The sequence below is a fragment of the Argiope bruennichi genome, chromosome 9 (assembly GCF_947563725.1).
Source record: "Argiope bruennichi chromosome 9, qqArgBrue1.1, whole genome shotgun sequence".
Classification (NCBI taxonomy): domain Eukaryota; kingdom Metazoa; phylum Arthropoda; class Arachnida; order Araneae; family Araneidae; genus Argiope; species Argiope bruennichi.
This window is the reverse complement of record NC_079159.1, coordinates 8,403,602-8,418,333: the sequence shown is the minus strand read 5'-3', so window position 1 is coordinate 8,418,333 and position 14,732 is coordinate 8,403,602. Positions and strand designations below refer to the sequence as shown.

The following is a 14,732-nucleotide window of genomic DNA, read 5'->3' as shown; positions in this document are numbered from 1 at the left end:
TATTTTAAACATATAAAGAAGACTGCAATACTATTTCAAAATATACAAAACTATGAAGTACAAATTTGACCTAAACTGATTTAGTATATGCATGCATGTACATTTGCAAGTGATGTTATTACTAAAGTAAAGAATAATACTTATGAGAAATTAGTTACAAATATCTTATATTCATCTATAATATTTTGATTACTAAATCCCTTTTATGGTTTCACAATATTTGAAGAAATATTTACTAAGTGTAGCATATTTTTTTTCAGAAAGTAATATAATGAAATTTTGGTAATTTCTGCTATGTTTTTTGTTGCTAACAAGAGAAAATCCATCAAAAACCAGTAAGATTTTTTGATGTGGACAATTACCACTAGCATACTAACATGAAGAATCGCTATTTATAGATTTCTAGCTAATGAGATACAGATTCAAAAAAAAAAAAATATTACTTTGATTATTAACTGAATAAATTTAAAAGAAAAAATATTTGAAGATTGATAAAATATTAGGATAATATCAGCATTTAGTCAGATTTCTAAATGCTTTATTACATTATTGTAATATTTTATTTAAATAATATTGTGTACAAATGTGAAAATTACAGTCATGAGTCATAATAAATAAAAAAACATATGTGTTTTTACATAGTTACTAAAATATATATTTAAAAAAAAATGCACTGAAATGTGAAATTAAATTGCCTAGTTTATTAAAAAAGAGACTTGGCACACATTGCCTAGAGCCACAATCCATTACTACCAGGCAATATTTAGGAACAACCTTTAATGTATAAATAATTCTATACATTATATTAAAGAAAGATACAGGGTATTTATAATTAAAAGCCACATTTGTGAGATGTCTGAATCGAATGTTATGCAGTAGATTTTCATATAAATAGGGTAATAGCATAATGAATGAAATTTATCTGATAAAATAAAATAAAAATGCATATTTTTTTATCGGTGACAGAGCATGCAATAGGATCTACAGCGATGAGCTCCTTGAAAAAAAATGAACCCAGAATAAATGAAGTAGTAAAGCCGTACCAAACTGTTACATGCAAAGAGTGTAACGACTTTTGCAGATAATGTGGATTTCTTGTAACTCAAATGCAGCAACTGTACATATTAATTGCACCATCCAGATGGAAGTGGACTTTGTTCATCAACAAAATGTTCCACAACCATTCATTTTGGAATTAATTCAATTGCATAAGAAACTGCAACACAAAGATTTATCAGTTAGTAAGATCAGCTGGGAATAGCTGTTGCACAAGCAATAATTTATAATGGCTAGTAATGTAATAACTTTTGAAAAATTTTAAGAGCCATGGAACATTTTCTACAACACATTAAACACTAGTGCTACCCATGAAATGGGATACTGTCTTTCTGCACTTGCATTGTTGATACTTCATCCACTATCTCTGCAACAACACACTTTTGTACCCTTCCTGGCTAAATGGCTAGTAATCTTGTTGCTTCAAAAAATTGTATCTTTTAGTTCTTGCGTAAAGATTGACACTTTTGTAACTCCTTCAAAGAAAAATTTTTTCTTTGAAGGAGTTACTTTTTTTTTTGGTCCTCCTTTCCAAAATTTTTGTAAAACTTCAGTAATAGAGTTATTATTTTGATAAAACAATTTCATTAGTAAAGCATGTTTCTACGTAATGAATGTTAACTTTGGCTTGGGAACAGATTTGAAAGAAATTCGACTATTGATTTTTTTTTATTGCTTGTTTTGCAGTGCAAGCACATAATTACATTTACATTTTCATATGTCAGAAAGACTATTGCACAGCTTTATCTAGTGGTAGTTTGAGGAACTTTTTTTTTTTTTTTTTTTGCTATATAAATTCTTTAACATTTTAATATGCCATTACCCAATTTCCATGAAATTTTGCAGCACAATATTTGAAACAGAGAACTTGCAAATGTGACTTAAATTATGGACATTCTGTACATTAGTATGACAGTAAACCACAAATAATACAATAACTTTTTTTATTAACAGACAAGATTAAAATATCAAAAAATTAAAATTAATAAAAAAATTGACAAATAAAATTTTTCTTGCACAGATTTTTTCCCCCTAAAAAAGTCCAAAGAATGAAAAAAAAAAATTATTGGTTTATAAAATGGAGATTAAATTTTAAATCATAAAATGTAAAGCAATATTTTGTTAAAGAAAATGTCAAACAACAATTATTTAAAAGATAATGCAATGATTTACTGAAATGTTTAATTTTTTTCAGGTGTTCATTTTATGAATAGTTTATTAATTTGCAATAAACTCTTCCCACAGAAGATTTTTTTAAAAATTTAAATTCAATAAAAAGCAAATATAAAGTTATGGCGACAATTAATGCAATGCTACTCAACCAGGTATCAAGAATAAATATATTTGACCAGTAAAGTTCATTCTTAACTTCAATTTTGTTTTTATTACAGTTTCCAGATGTTTTAAAATAGTGTTTGACATTTCTATTTTAACTGATATTTTTAATTAGTTGATTTATAATATTTAAATACAATTTTAAATTTTGATGTCAAATCCATATGTGTTCTAGTTGGCATCTATTATTTAATGATTGAAATTTTAAAAAAAATACAACAAGCAATGAAATAATTAGATATACATTTAAAAATAGTATAAAAATAATTTAGAAATTTTGTAATTACACAGTGGCTAATTTGCAATTGATCTCATTATTCTTTTTGTTTCCATTAAATAGATTGCTACTCCTTATGTTTATCCCAATCCTTTTGCTGTTACTTCTACATCAAATCCAATTGGGAAATGTCTTAACCTGGCAACTATAAAGTGCACTAGCATGATATGAATGATAAAATTAGATTTTGAATCAAGTCCTGAAGAGCAATTATAGTTCAAAATTGATATAGGATGGAAATACTATTGGAAAGTGTTATATTTCAAAACAAAAAGCACTATTTTTATTGATAAAATCAGAATAAAATACACATTATACATTTCTTAAAATAGCTCATGGGTATATTTTGTTAAAATATAAATACTGTTGATTTATTTCATCATAAAAATAACAATATTATAGAATTTTAAAAAAATCAACAAGTAAAAAAGGTTTATTCATAAAAAATATTCTCATTGCATTAATAAAAATCTATCAGTTTCATTATTTATTTCCATGCTTTTTCAATTCAATGGGTACTCAAAATCTTTAAATATCTTCTTCCAATCAAACTGGTTGAAATTGTAAACTGTGTTGTTGATAACAGATGAAAGCAAATAGTAGAAATCTTTGATTGTTTGATCCTAGGGAAGAATACACACAAATAATACTCCAATTAATATATTATATATTAAAATTAAGAATTACACATGTAGAATCTAAGGCAAATTATAAAGAAAATACAAAATGTATAGCAGGAATTTTAAAACAATTCCAATGTTTTTTTTAATTCTTAAAGCAGTTAAAATAAGTGGTAGCCCTACAAGATGAAACTTGCAGTTATTTACTAACTTGGTGGTAATAAGCTGCTGTACTTATCTCATTTCTAAATATTTGACAGCTATCAAATTATGAGAAAAGTAACATTTTATACTACAGTTTAATTTATGTACTAATGGAAAAGTACCATGAGATTTTATTTAAAGAAAATGTAAAATGAAATGTGAAATTTTTTTCCAGATATTTTTTAATATTACACATTATGATACTTTTAAATTAATACTTTATTATAACAATCAACATTTCTTACAGAATTTATTTAATTTCATCTACACGGAGATACATTTAGTTATTAAAACTAAGGAAAACCCATGTATATGCACATAAATAAAAAACAGTATTTACAGGTCTAATTATCAGCATTTTAAATTTATGATTTATATTTCTCAGATACAAAGGCCAGAGCATTTATACAGATAATGTCCTATATCAAACCTGACCAATCAGGAAACAAAAAGAACTAAACTCAGTGGCACGACAGCCAATGTGGGCCAAGGCCTACAGTGCCCATATCTGCTTTCTTGACCGAGGGCTCTGGGGTGCAAGGCATATGCTCTGGTAAGGTGATCAGCCTAATGCAAAGCCCCCAGTGTTTAGTTCCCAAGCAAGTTTGGTCCTCAGTTTATCGATCCACTGAAGGGATGAAAGACTGAGTTGACCTTTCCCAGCCCGAGGATTAAATCTCGGACCTGTGCATTGGGAGCGTGCAATGCTACCATTATTCACCACCGGGCTTCAATCAGGAAATAAGACAATGAAATATGCAGAACAATACAAATTATTAAACATTATTATTTAAATTAATTGATAACTAATTAGTTATTATTTTTTAAAATTTATTTCACTAAAAATTAACTGAATCAAAATATCTAAATTAAGAGGATGATTAGTTTTTTCAAAGTGTAATCAACTTGCCAGTTTTAGTTTTTTGTTCAAAGAGTTTCATGACAATTTCAACTAATTAACCGATTTTCACAAAAGTTTGCACTGCAATTTATGACAGCATATAAAGTTAATATATTGGCTTGAAAACTAAACTACATCATAAATAAAAGACAGATTACAATAATGTTCAAAACACAAATTACAAAAAGATTTTAAAATAATATATCCATACTTATATAAAGCTCAATGTGTGTGTGTTGGTGCTCTACAGGCCAGACCGTTTGACATACAGCTACCAGATTTGGTACATGTATACCTAAGAGGTCGGGAATGTGGACCTGGGGTCCCTTTTTTGGAATTTTTAATTAGAATTTTAATCATTAATTAAAAACTAACTTTCCCGCCAAAAAAATCTTCCATTTTCAACACTAATGAGGCTAGGGTTAAGATTTTTCGGCAGATTATTTCAAATGATTTTGTTTATTTTTTCTTAATGTTTTATGCATTTAAAATTAAACATTGTTAATTAATCGATCTTCCAGATTCATTTTGAAGTACTTTTGAATTAAAATAAAACAGAATAAAGGAAATTAAAAATTTCTTATCCGCATAGCGTTAACCCAACTGGCGTAGAAAAATTCGCACATTTGCGTTACCGTAACTGGTGTCGAAAATTCAAGCATGCACATTGTGTTCTGATTGCTGACAACTATTATCAGCGGATGCGAAATTGATTTAAATTATTTTTAGGTTAGTTGTATAGTTTTGTAATTAAAATGTATTTATGTTAGTTATATATTTTTTGTATATGCTTTTAGTTTTAAGTACATCGTTTTTTAAGTAGTTTTTTTTTAAACCTTTTCAACCGATTATTTTAAACGATTTGTTTTATTTTCTTAGTGTTTGATGCATTTAAAATTAAACATTGTTTATTAATCGATCTGCTCATGATGAATCTGAGGAAATTTTGTTGAAAAATTCTTGAGATATTACATAAATTAAGAAAGATATTCTTTAGTGCCCATAAAGTTTAAAAGCTCAGTGACTCTGTTTTCAGTAATCATATTTTTTTAAAAAAAATGATTTGTTTCAGTAAATATTATTATTATATTAATTGCAGATTAATCTTTTCCACTTTAATTTAAAGCATAAATTCTACGGGAGCTAACAGAAAGTTAGAGAATTACATATTACGTTATGACTGAAGGCCTTTATAATATTATGAGTGAATTATATAACAATCAAAATTTGAAGTTTTAAAATATTTTGATGAAGAAGCTATTAAAGTAGGAATTACATAAAATATTTATTAAAATTTTAACGAGCATTAAGATTGGCAAACTGGCCGGTCGCCAAAGGCGGCTAGTAAATAGTTTGAATAATTTTGTAAAAATAATATATAATTTCTTTGAAACTATTTGGTATATTTGAGGAAATTTCCAAAATTATACATTAACATAAAGAAAAAGTAGCATGAACTTCAATAATGATACAAAATATTTCTAATGAATACCTACATCATTCCTGCATAGCTGCCGAATGCTTGGACTTTGCTTTACTTCATTATATAGGTGATGGAAAAGTTTGCCATCAAAAAAACGCCATGGCATAGCATGTGTCATAGAGAATGGGAAGTCACATATATTTAAAACCATCAAAATTGTTGTGACACCTCGCATGAACAATGAAGATATATTAACTGCAACTGCATCCACTGATGGTGCCTAATTTGATTGATAAAGGATAAATTTGCAAAACGAATACTTTTTATAAAATAAAAAAATATATATTACTAAATACTACATCAATAATTTATCTAAAAAAGTAAACAGGAAAAAAAAAGATTTTCTTAAATAAAGAAGCAATTTTAAAATATTTCAACAACATGTAGCATTCTGCCAATTCTTTACCTGATTAAGAAATGAAATTTAAAATAATCATAATTGGACTAATAAGTCTTATTGTATTTCTTAACTTGCATTACTTTTCAATAGAAAATAAAAGACTGCTGAATATTTCAGCAAATAAACTATCCAAATGTTATTTACCAACGAAATATTGCAATTTTGCTTATTAGACAATATCATTAAAGAATTAATTACATTATATTGATAATATAATGGGATAAAAATCAATTAAATTTGTTAAAAACTCTTTATTACTAAATGCCCTGTTCGTCAAACCTCTATAAAAATGTTGTTCCAAATGAAGGTGAATCAGAAGGAGAAAAAAGTATTTCATTTTGACACAGATGCTCAATTTCCAACTGTAGGGCATAAGCTTCTAAGAAAATGTTGCTTCAATTGTACAATAAATAAGGGAAGGGGGAGGGTAAAAACTATCTCATTATTGGCCCAAATGCTAGAAGTTAACTAGAACATATTAGTGGTCTTTTTTCTCTTAAAATAAATTTCTGTTAAGTAAAAGAACTTTTAAATAATCTTTCACTAACTTTTTACAATGTATATTTTAAAATAATATAATGTGCTCTCATAATTTTTTAGGAATATTAATGAGATAATAAGCATATGAAAATAAACATTAGCATCTAATTAATGAAAACATTATGTACTAAAACAGTTTGATGATTCCATTCCGCAAGTTTTATAAGTTTAAAATTATATGCTGCAAAAAAAGATGCTGCAGAAAAAAATTATTACTAATCATGTTAATATTTACCATTAAATTCTTCAACTCTTCTGAAGTTGCTTTCCATAAAGCTTGAGCTATAAAAGCAGCAACTTCTAGAGGCTCCAAAAGAGGATTCAATTTTAAACCACCAATCAAATAATTTAGAATGCAAGCTAAAACTATGTGGTCCTTTGGTAATGAAATCAGGATATTGAACTCCATTGGTATTTGCAATATATGCCAGAAGAACTGTAGTTTTTCTATTTCAGTACCTCTTAACCATAAATCTTCAATCGTCAATATATGATCTAAAAAAAAACATAAAATTCATAAACAGAAGAAAATATTGTCAGATCACAACAAATTAAATAAATGCATTTTATTATTGAAAAGTAAACCCCTAGAGAAGCAGATCTTAATGAGTTTTTCAATTTGCAATAAATTAACTATGAATGGTTTCTTTCAATATTGTAGGGAAGGCAAATGTGTCTCTTTTTAAGTTTATTTCCCATTTTTGAGTTTCTGTTTATAATTTTTCTGTTTCTTTTACCTTTCCTTCATATATCTGTTCATTTATAGTAAGTATATCATCCAGAATTGCACAACTAAGCATTAAGAATTGAAGTTACTATTAAGAAATTGCAATCAGCTATTAGGAATGTTTTTTCAATACTAAAGAACATTTTCTCAGGTTTTGAATTATAGTAACATGATATGATCTATTGAACTTTCACTATCAATGATATTCAATTTCTTCTTCATAACTAACTCAATTTTTTTCCCTTCAGTGTACTTATTCTTTTCCAAAAATATTTGGAACTTTACATATGAATTTCTCAATGCTAGCATTAAAAAACATTCAAGCTTTTCACCCATTTTTATTTGGGGTAATAAAATAAATAATAATGATTTAAAATGAAATAATGAATGAATAAATAATAAAAATTTAAAAATAATAAAATTATATTTTGCTTAAATTGCCCCACATGAGCATTGCTTTATTAAAATCAATTATTATGTTAAGTTTATTTTAACTTGCGGATGATATGAGCAAAATTTAACTTTGATTTTTAACTATATTATTTTTAATAATTATGTTGTTTTATTATTATTTACAAAAAACAGTGTTTTTAAAAACTATTTTATAACACTGAGATAAATGTACTTATAACGCAATAAATAAATTTTATAATTTATAAAAGTTTTATGATTATTTACATATTGAGAAACATAATTAAACATATTTATTTTATACATTATTTGATAATATTTTAGACTTACTTTCATTTTTTGTGAAAGAATGTATATCCAGTGGTAGGGGCTTGATTAATTCTGGTTTTTTCATAAAATTTCCTTTATATGCACACCATTCTTTTATAACTATGGAATCTCCATGTTGTGTATGTGACTGGTTATCACTATAGGTAGTAGCCTTGAAATCATTGAAAAGAATACCATAACATCTTTGCCTTATTTCTCTGTATACTAATGCAGATGGTAGCCTAGAAGCATCCTCTAGTACCTAATTAGATAAAATTAAACTAAATGAAAACCCAAGCAATAATAGTACTGCTTGTAAATAAATTTTAATATAATTATTATTTATTACTAGAAATGGTAATTATATATTTTAATTTGTCAATTATTTTTATCAAAGTAAAACTTACAGAATAATTATGATACATAATTATTCATATAAATTAACTTTGATGCAAATACTTTAAAATGTTTGCAAATTTATTGGCTGACAGGTTAATGCAAAAAAAATCTAAGAAATTAATCACTACTACCCCGTTAGAATATTTCTGCTGTATATATACAATAAAACCTTATCACTCAAGAAACCAGCCATTTTTGATGACTTGAACAGAATGATGACCCAGGCAAAGAGGAAAATTTTTTTGTGGGAAAAAACAAAAACAAATATTGTTATGAATTATTGCAGAATACAGTGACAAAAACAAGATTTTCAGAAATCAATAAATTCAAATGAATAAGTAGAAAATTAAAATAAAAAAAAAAAAACTTTTTATAGTTACCACATTTTATTTTTTAAAAATTACTTGAATTAAAATAATCTAACAATGCTGATTGATGAAGATACTGCTTACTGGAAATAACCTTTTCTAATATACTTCATTTGTTGTATTTTGAATGGATGTTAAGTAATATCAAACTTTCCCCATAAGTTTAATTGTTTCTGTCTTGTTGGGCAAGATTTGATCCACATTTGTCCATTGTTATTCTCATTTGAAATGTTTTATTTTTCTTCCAAAAATTTAGATGTCAAAGCTTTTACATTCCTTGTAAGCAAACTGTGATGTTGTTATCAATATTGAAAAACACATTAATGTCATTGACACTTTACTCTTTTTAATCTGCGATTTACAGCAAAGTCTCTAATACTTCCAGGTCAACGATGTTTTTGCTGATTATTTCCTCTGATTCAATATTTGTTATGAATTCGGCATGTCAAACACATATCAAAATCGTTTGTAATGATGTGGAACTCCCAACTTTTGTAAGCATAGTCAATCACATCTAAAACTGAAACTTTTAACCTTTCGTTCCAAACCATTACTTTTATCAGATAATTTAAAAATGCTTTTTTTTTTTGTACTTTTATTTAAGGTTACAAATTATTCCTTAATTTAAATGCTGAAAAAGTGCTGTAACATTTGGAGGAAGAAAAACAAGTTTGATCGCTTCTAAATTTTCAAGTTGATTGTGGAAAATACAGTTATTAACAATGATGACATTTCTTTTCTGAGACGAAAACTGAGAATTCAGTTTATAAATATGTCATCCTCAAATCGCTGTAGTCAACTATGCATTTGAATTTGCTTTATATTCAAATGGTAGGAATTTAAAAATTTTTGCTTTTACCTATCACACTTAGTTTCAATTTCTCATTTTTACTCATATTAGGTCTAAGCAGAAGTGTCAGGTATTGTTTACTTGCTATTCTAGAAGTGCATTTTACACACTTAAACAACAAAGTTTTACCAGGCAAAAAAGAGTAAAATAAGCCATTTTCATCAAGATTTAAAACATCTGATGCATCAAACATAAATAAAATACCCTTGAGAACAATGTTCTTCCAGTCTTCTGTAGTATTATCATCAATAGCTGCTGCTTCTCAACAAATCATTTTAAATAAAAAGGTAATATCTGTCTTTAAAATATTTCAGTCAACCATTGCCAGGGCTGAAATCTATAATACTCTTTCATGTATAAAATCTGGATTATATCAGGACAAGATTTTCACACAATAGAAAATTGAGATATTAGAATTTTAAAAAATTAAGAATCAAAATCTCAAAAAAAAAAAAAAAAAAAATCTTATTATGTAGATTAGCTTTAAAAAAACCTTGAAAGTTTTTAAAAAATTATTTAAATTTCATAGTTAAGATAATAATAAAATAAATAAATAATTAACAAAAATTCCAGTGCAGATGCTTTTAACAAAGGCTTTTTATTTCAAAAGGAATTTATAATATTTGTATCTGAAGTTGGTCAATGTAGAAAAACAGGTATTGCTATGACTAAAAAATAAATGTATACAAAACAATTTTAATCAGTAGCTTTCACAAGCAAGGTTTTTTAATGTTTAATATTCATAACTACTTTTCTAATGGATATATTTTTCAGGACTCCAAAGAATCTTATTGTAAATCCATAGTTCACAAATAAATAAGAAAATTAAGCAACACTCAGTCACTATTGAAAGGGATATTAATTAGGAGTCATTTAAAGAATTTCAAAGACAGTTTCTTAAATCAAAATTAATTTTTAATCATTTTTGTTTAAAAATATTGAAACATGCAAAATAAAAAAAAAGAGAGTAACAAGATTTTTTTTTGTAAAAACAAATATTTTCTCTTTTATATCACTTTGATCATGACCAATAATTACAGCCTGTCTTAAAATAATAAACATACAGAAATTTAGAAACACATTTCTTTTTTATCCAATATAAAATCTTCATAATATACTTTTGATAACATCCAAAATAAATGGAAAAAGCACAAAATTAAAATCCAAAGAATATATATTTCTCCAATAAAAGTAATAAAATACAATAAGCAATCAATAATGAATAAGATTTTTAAAAACAGATTAAAATTTATCAATGAAAATAGATCTATAAAACTATATACTATTAAAAATATTAATAGAATACTACCTCACTAGATTCATACTCCATTTTGCAAAGCAAATTGAAAAGATAAGGTGCGTTACAACAATTTAGATGTCTCTCATATACAGCCTTCTCCATAGTGGGGCCTACAGAAATGCATACTGTGGGAGGAGGAGAACAATAATCTAACATGTAAGATTTTAAGCCCTCATAAATGAGATATGAATCATTATAATGACCAAAAACTACCCGAGAAATATGATCCAATTCTTGGGAATTATTTATATCTCCAGTCCAACATTCCACCTGTATGATCTTTGAAAGAGTCTGTGCAATGGTTGATATGTGAATGCGCTTAGTTCTGGATATGCGATGATGAAAACTACGAAGTTTATCAGATGGTACAAAATCATTTCCTGCTAAGCATGCAAATAAAGGTAACTGCTTCACAAATAAATTTAAATACTGTTCAGCAAAGCAATTTCTGTCATAATGAATTGTGTATAAGGTGTTAAGATCTAAATGAGAGAGAGAAAGGTAGGTTTTAGTGTTATAAATTATGAAATCTGAATCTTGACTCAAAATGGCAAAAACCTCTCTATGCTTTAAAGCATATTCCGCTATTACATCATCAGCATCTCTGTCTGTTTGGTAAACATCAGCTCCCAATTCTTTGACAGCAAATCTTGCCAAAAGTCCCATAGACGTTGGAAGCTGAAATAATTTTTTATCAGGCTCACTTTTGTATCTTTTGATAATACTAAAAATGGAAGCAACTGTTTCACTTTTACTCAATCTTCGTCTAACCCATTCGTCTCTTTTAGAAGCACAAACTGTTCCATCAAAAAAGAATATCAATTTAACTCCTATGCTTTTAAATCGGGAAATAAATTTTTCTAATTCTTTGAAAAACTGTAGCCATTGCCCTCCATATATCCACTCTAAAGAAGTATTCGTATATAAACGATTCAATAAAGACATACCATCGACAACAATAACTGGCTCGCAGCTGAAACGACTTTTATGTTCATCTGCTAATTGCTGAATTGATACATATTTGCAAGCCTCAGGACAATCATTTTCAATAAAAGTTTGAAGACCTCGGACACCCATATTTTACAGTGAAAATACACCAAAGAATCTTCGAATCTAAAGCGTAATATTTTTTTAAAAAAAATCGTAAGCTAATTTCTCATCAACAAAGAAAGAAGTGTAAGTTAACGTATATTATCCATATACACAAAAACTGTTATCTAAGCAAATTGAACATTTCTAAACCGAAACCATTGAGTTTTGATTTGTGTTTATGTTGTAAGAAGATGTGAAGTAGAAGTAAAGGCCCAAATAAAAAAGAAAGTTTTAAAAAAATTTTATGAAAAAACGGAAAAACAATGTTTAATAAAAGTATAACAATGTTAATTTAATATAAAGTATAACAATTTTTTTTTTCGATTCTTCCTTTTAGTCTTTATTCCTTTTTATAGATAAATATGAATTCTAGGGTGATAAAATATAAATGTTTTTCTTTTATTAATTAGAAGACCATTCCTGTGTAGAAGATATGAATTTATTTGAACTTTGGTAATATTTTTTATTCGAAAAACAAAACTTTTTTTTTATATAGAGAATAATCCATATTTTTGGAATAAAAAATATCTTTGCAATGGTTATTTTGAAATATCTATTCCAAATAACTATTATGTGAATCACATTGAACTGTTAAAATAATTCGAAAAGAAGATTAAAATTAAAAAAATAATAACATCTCTTTCATCATACTTTTTTCATAGTTGCGTTTTTAATTCTATCTACTGTCAATAGATATAATCCGAAGTGAAAATCTACTTTTGTTTTGATCGTATTATCAGAAATCACGAATATAAAAATCGGATCACTAATGCTATCACAGTTGCGACTTTTTTCACTTTGAAATTCTTGCCAATGAATAACATCAATAGCAGAGAAATGACTACAGCGCATTTATGATATGAAGAGGTCGATGAATAACTGGTCCAATAGCATTTTACCTCATTTATTAATTTCACCATATCTTCTTTTGAACTTTATTTCTTTGCATCATCCTGAGCTTAGTTTTATTTTGAGTGTTGTTGTTTTTTTTCCAGAGGTCAACAGTTTATTGTTTTAAAGTAGAGCTACCATTTTATTTACCTTTATATAAAACGTGCAAAGAAAAAATATCACAATCATAAAAAAATTCAACCTCGAGATTTTAATAAATCCCCATATTGGCGCATGATATTATACGATATGTTTCACGGTATTCTGGATTCTGTACAATGAAGATGTAAAAATATTGATGAACAAATCTGGGGGCACGGCAGTGCCCCCGCCAAGTCGAGCAAAAACAAGCGGCACAGCCGTACCATCCTTTTCTCGAAGCAGTTCAGGCCATTTTCGACCCCCTATAACTTTGTTATGGATAAAACTAGAAGCCTGAATTTTCAGTAACCGAGCAGGCATTATATAACTACTGTATATTTCAAATTTCATTAAATTTGAACAAATAGTTTAACTAGTCAAAGTGTGTGAATTTTGTCACTGACTGACTGATTGATTGACTGACTGACTGACCGATCATCAAAACTCTAAGGCACTTCTAACAGACATAGAAGCTTCAAATTTAGAATACAATTAGTGTTTAGTGTATAAATCAAGGAAAAACTAAAATATCCGTGTAATAATGGACGGATCGATAAATTTTTCGAAGTTTCGAGCATTATCCATTTTGTCGGCAAATTCGTCGCCAAGTCATCAAATGGTCGCCAAGTTTGTCACCAAGCTCTGTGATCACTGGCTCGGCATCCGACAGCATCCAATACAGATTATCCATGTAATATCAAGTCGGTCAATTTATTCAGTCTCTACTTAAGGGTCCTTCTGTCTTAAGTTATTACGTAATTAGCTAACCTAACAACATCTTATAGTGACCATATCAATATTAAAAATCTTTTATGGTTTAAATAAATAGATTGACTTGGCAATCGCACTAAACAATCTAATTTTATATAATATGTTAATGTAATCTAATTTAATGTAAAGATGCATTGTGTTTTCATGCGATGGCCAAGTCAATCTATTTATTTAAACCATAAAAGATTTTTAATATTGATATGGTCACTATAAGATGTTGTTAGGTTAGCTAATTACGTAATAACTTAAGACAGAAGGACCCTTAAGTAGAGACTGAATAAATTGACCGACTTGGTATTACATGGATCTCACAATTTTTTACGATGGAAAAACTGAGTTACGAGACTTGATTTTTTTTACACGTTATGTTTTTGATGGCATTATATTAACAAGTCCCGAGTTCAATAAAAACATTTTTGTAATAACATCTGTTTCTGAATTCACGATATTATTATTCACACGATAACTCAAAAGCACTTTGAATTGAACGAATGAAATCTGCTATATGATTATTACACTAAATTAATGAATTTTATAATAATAAATATCGGCGTTGCGAGGAATATGCAAGAAAGTTCAAAAGGGATTCTCGTTGCTATGATTTCATCTCCCTGTTTGGCTCAGCATAATCAACATTTTGGCTTTTGCGCCACAAGA

The 14,732-nt window shown here is 27.3% G+C and overlaps 1 protein-coding gene across 1 annotated transcript; it reads right to left on the bottom strand.

Moving 5' to 3' along the window:
• Positions 1–75: 75 nt before the first annotated feature.
• On the bottom strand, positions 76–12,454 carry LOC129984365 (constitutive coactivator of peroxisome proliferator-activated receptor gamma-like). The gene is made up of 5 exons (XM_056094235.1): positions 11,190–12,454; positions 8,285–8,525; positions 7,052–7,311; positions 5,890–6,096; positions 76–3,291 (listed from the first exon to the last, which is right to left on the bottom strand). Exons 1-5 carry the CDS (start codon positions 12,255–12,257, stop codon positions 3,172–3,174), a joined length of 1,896 nt encoding a protein of 631 aa, XP_055950210.1. The 5' UTR covers positions 12,258–12,454; the 3' UTR covers positions 76–3,171.
• Between the last annotated feature and the right edge of the window lie 2,278 nt (positions 12,455–14,732).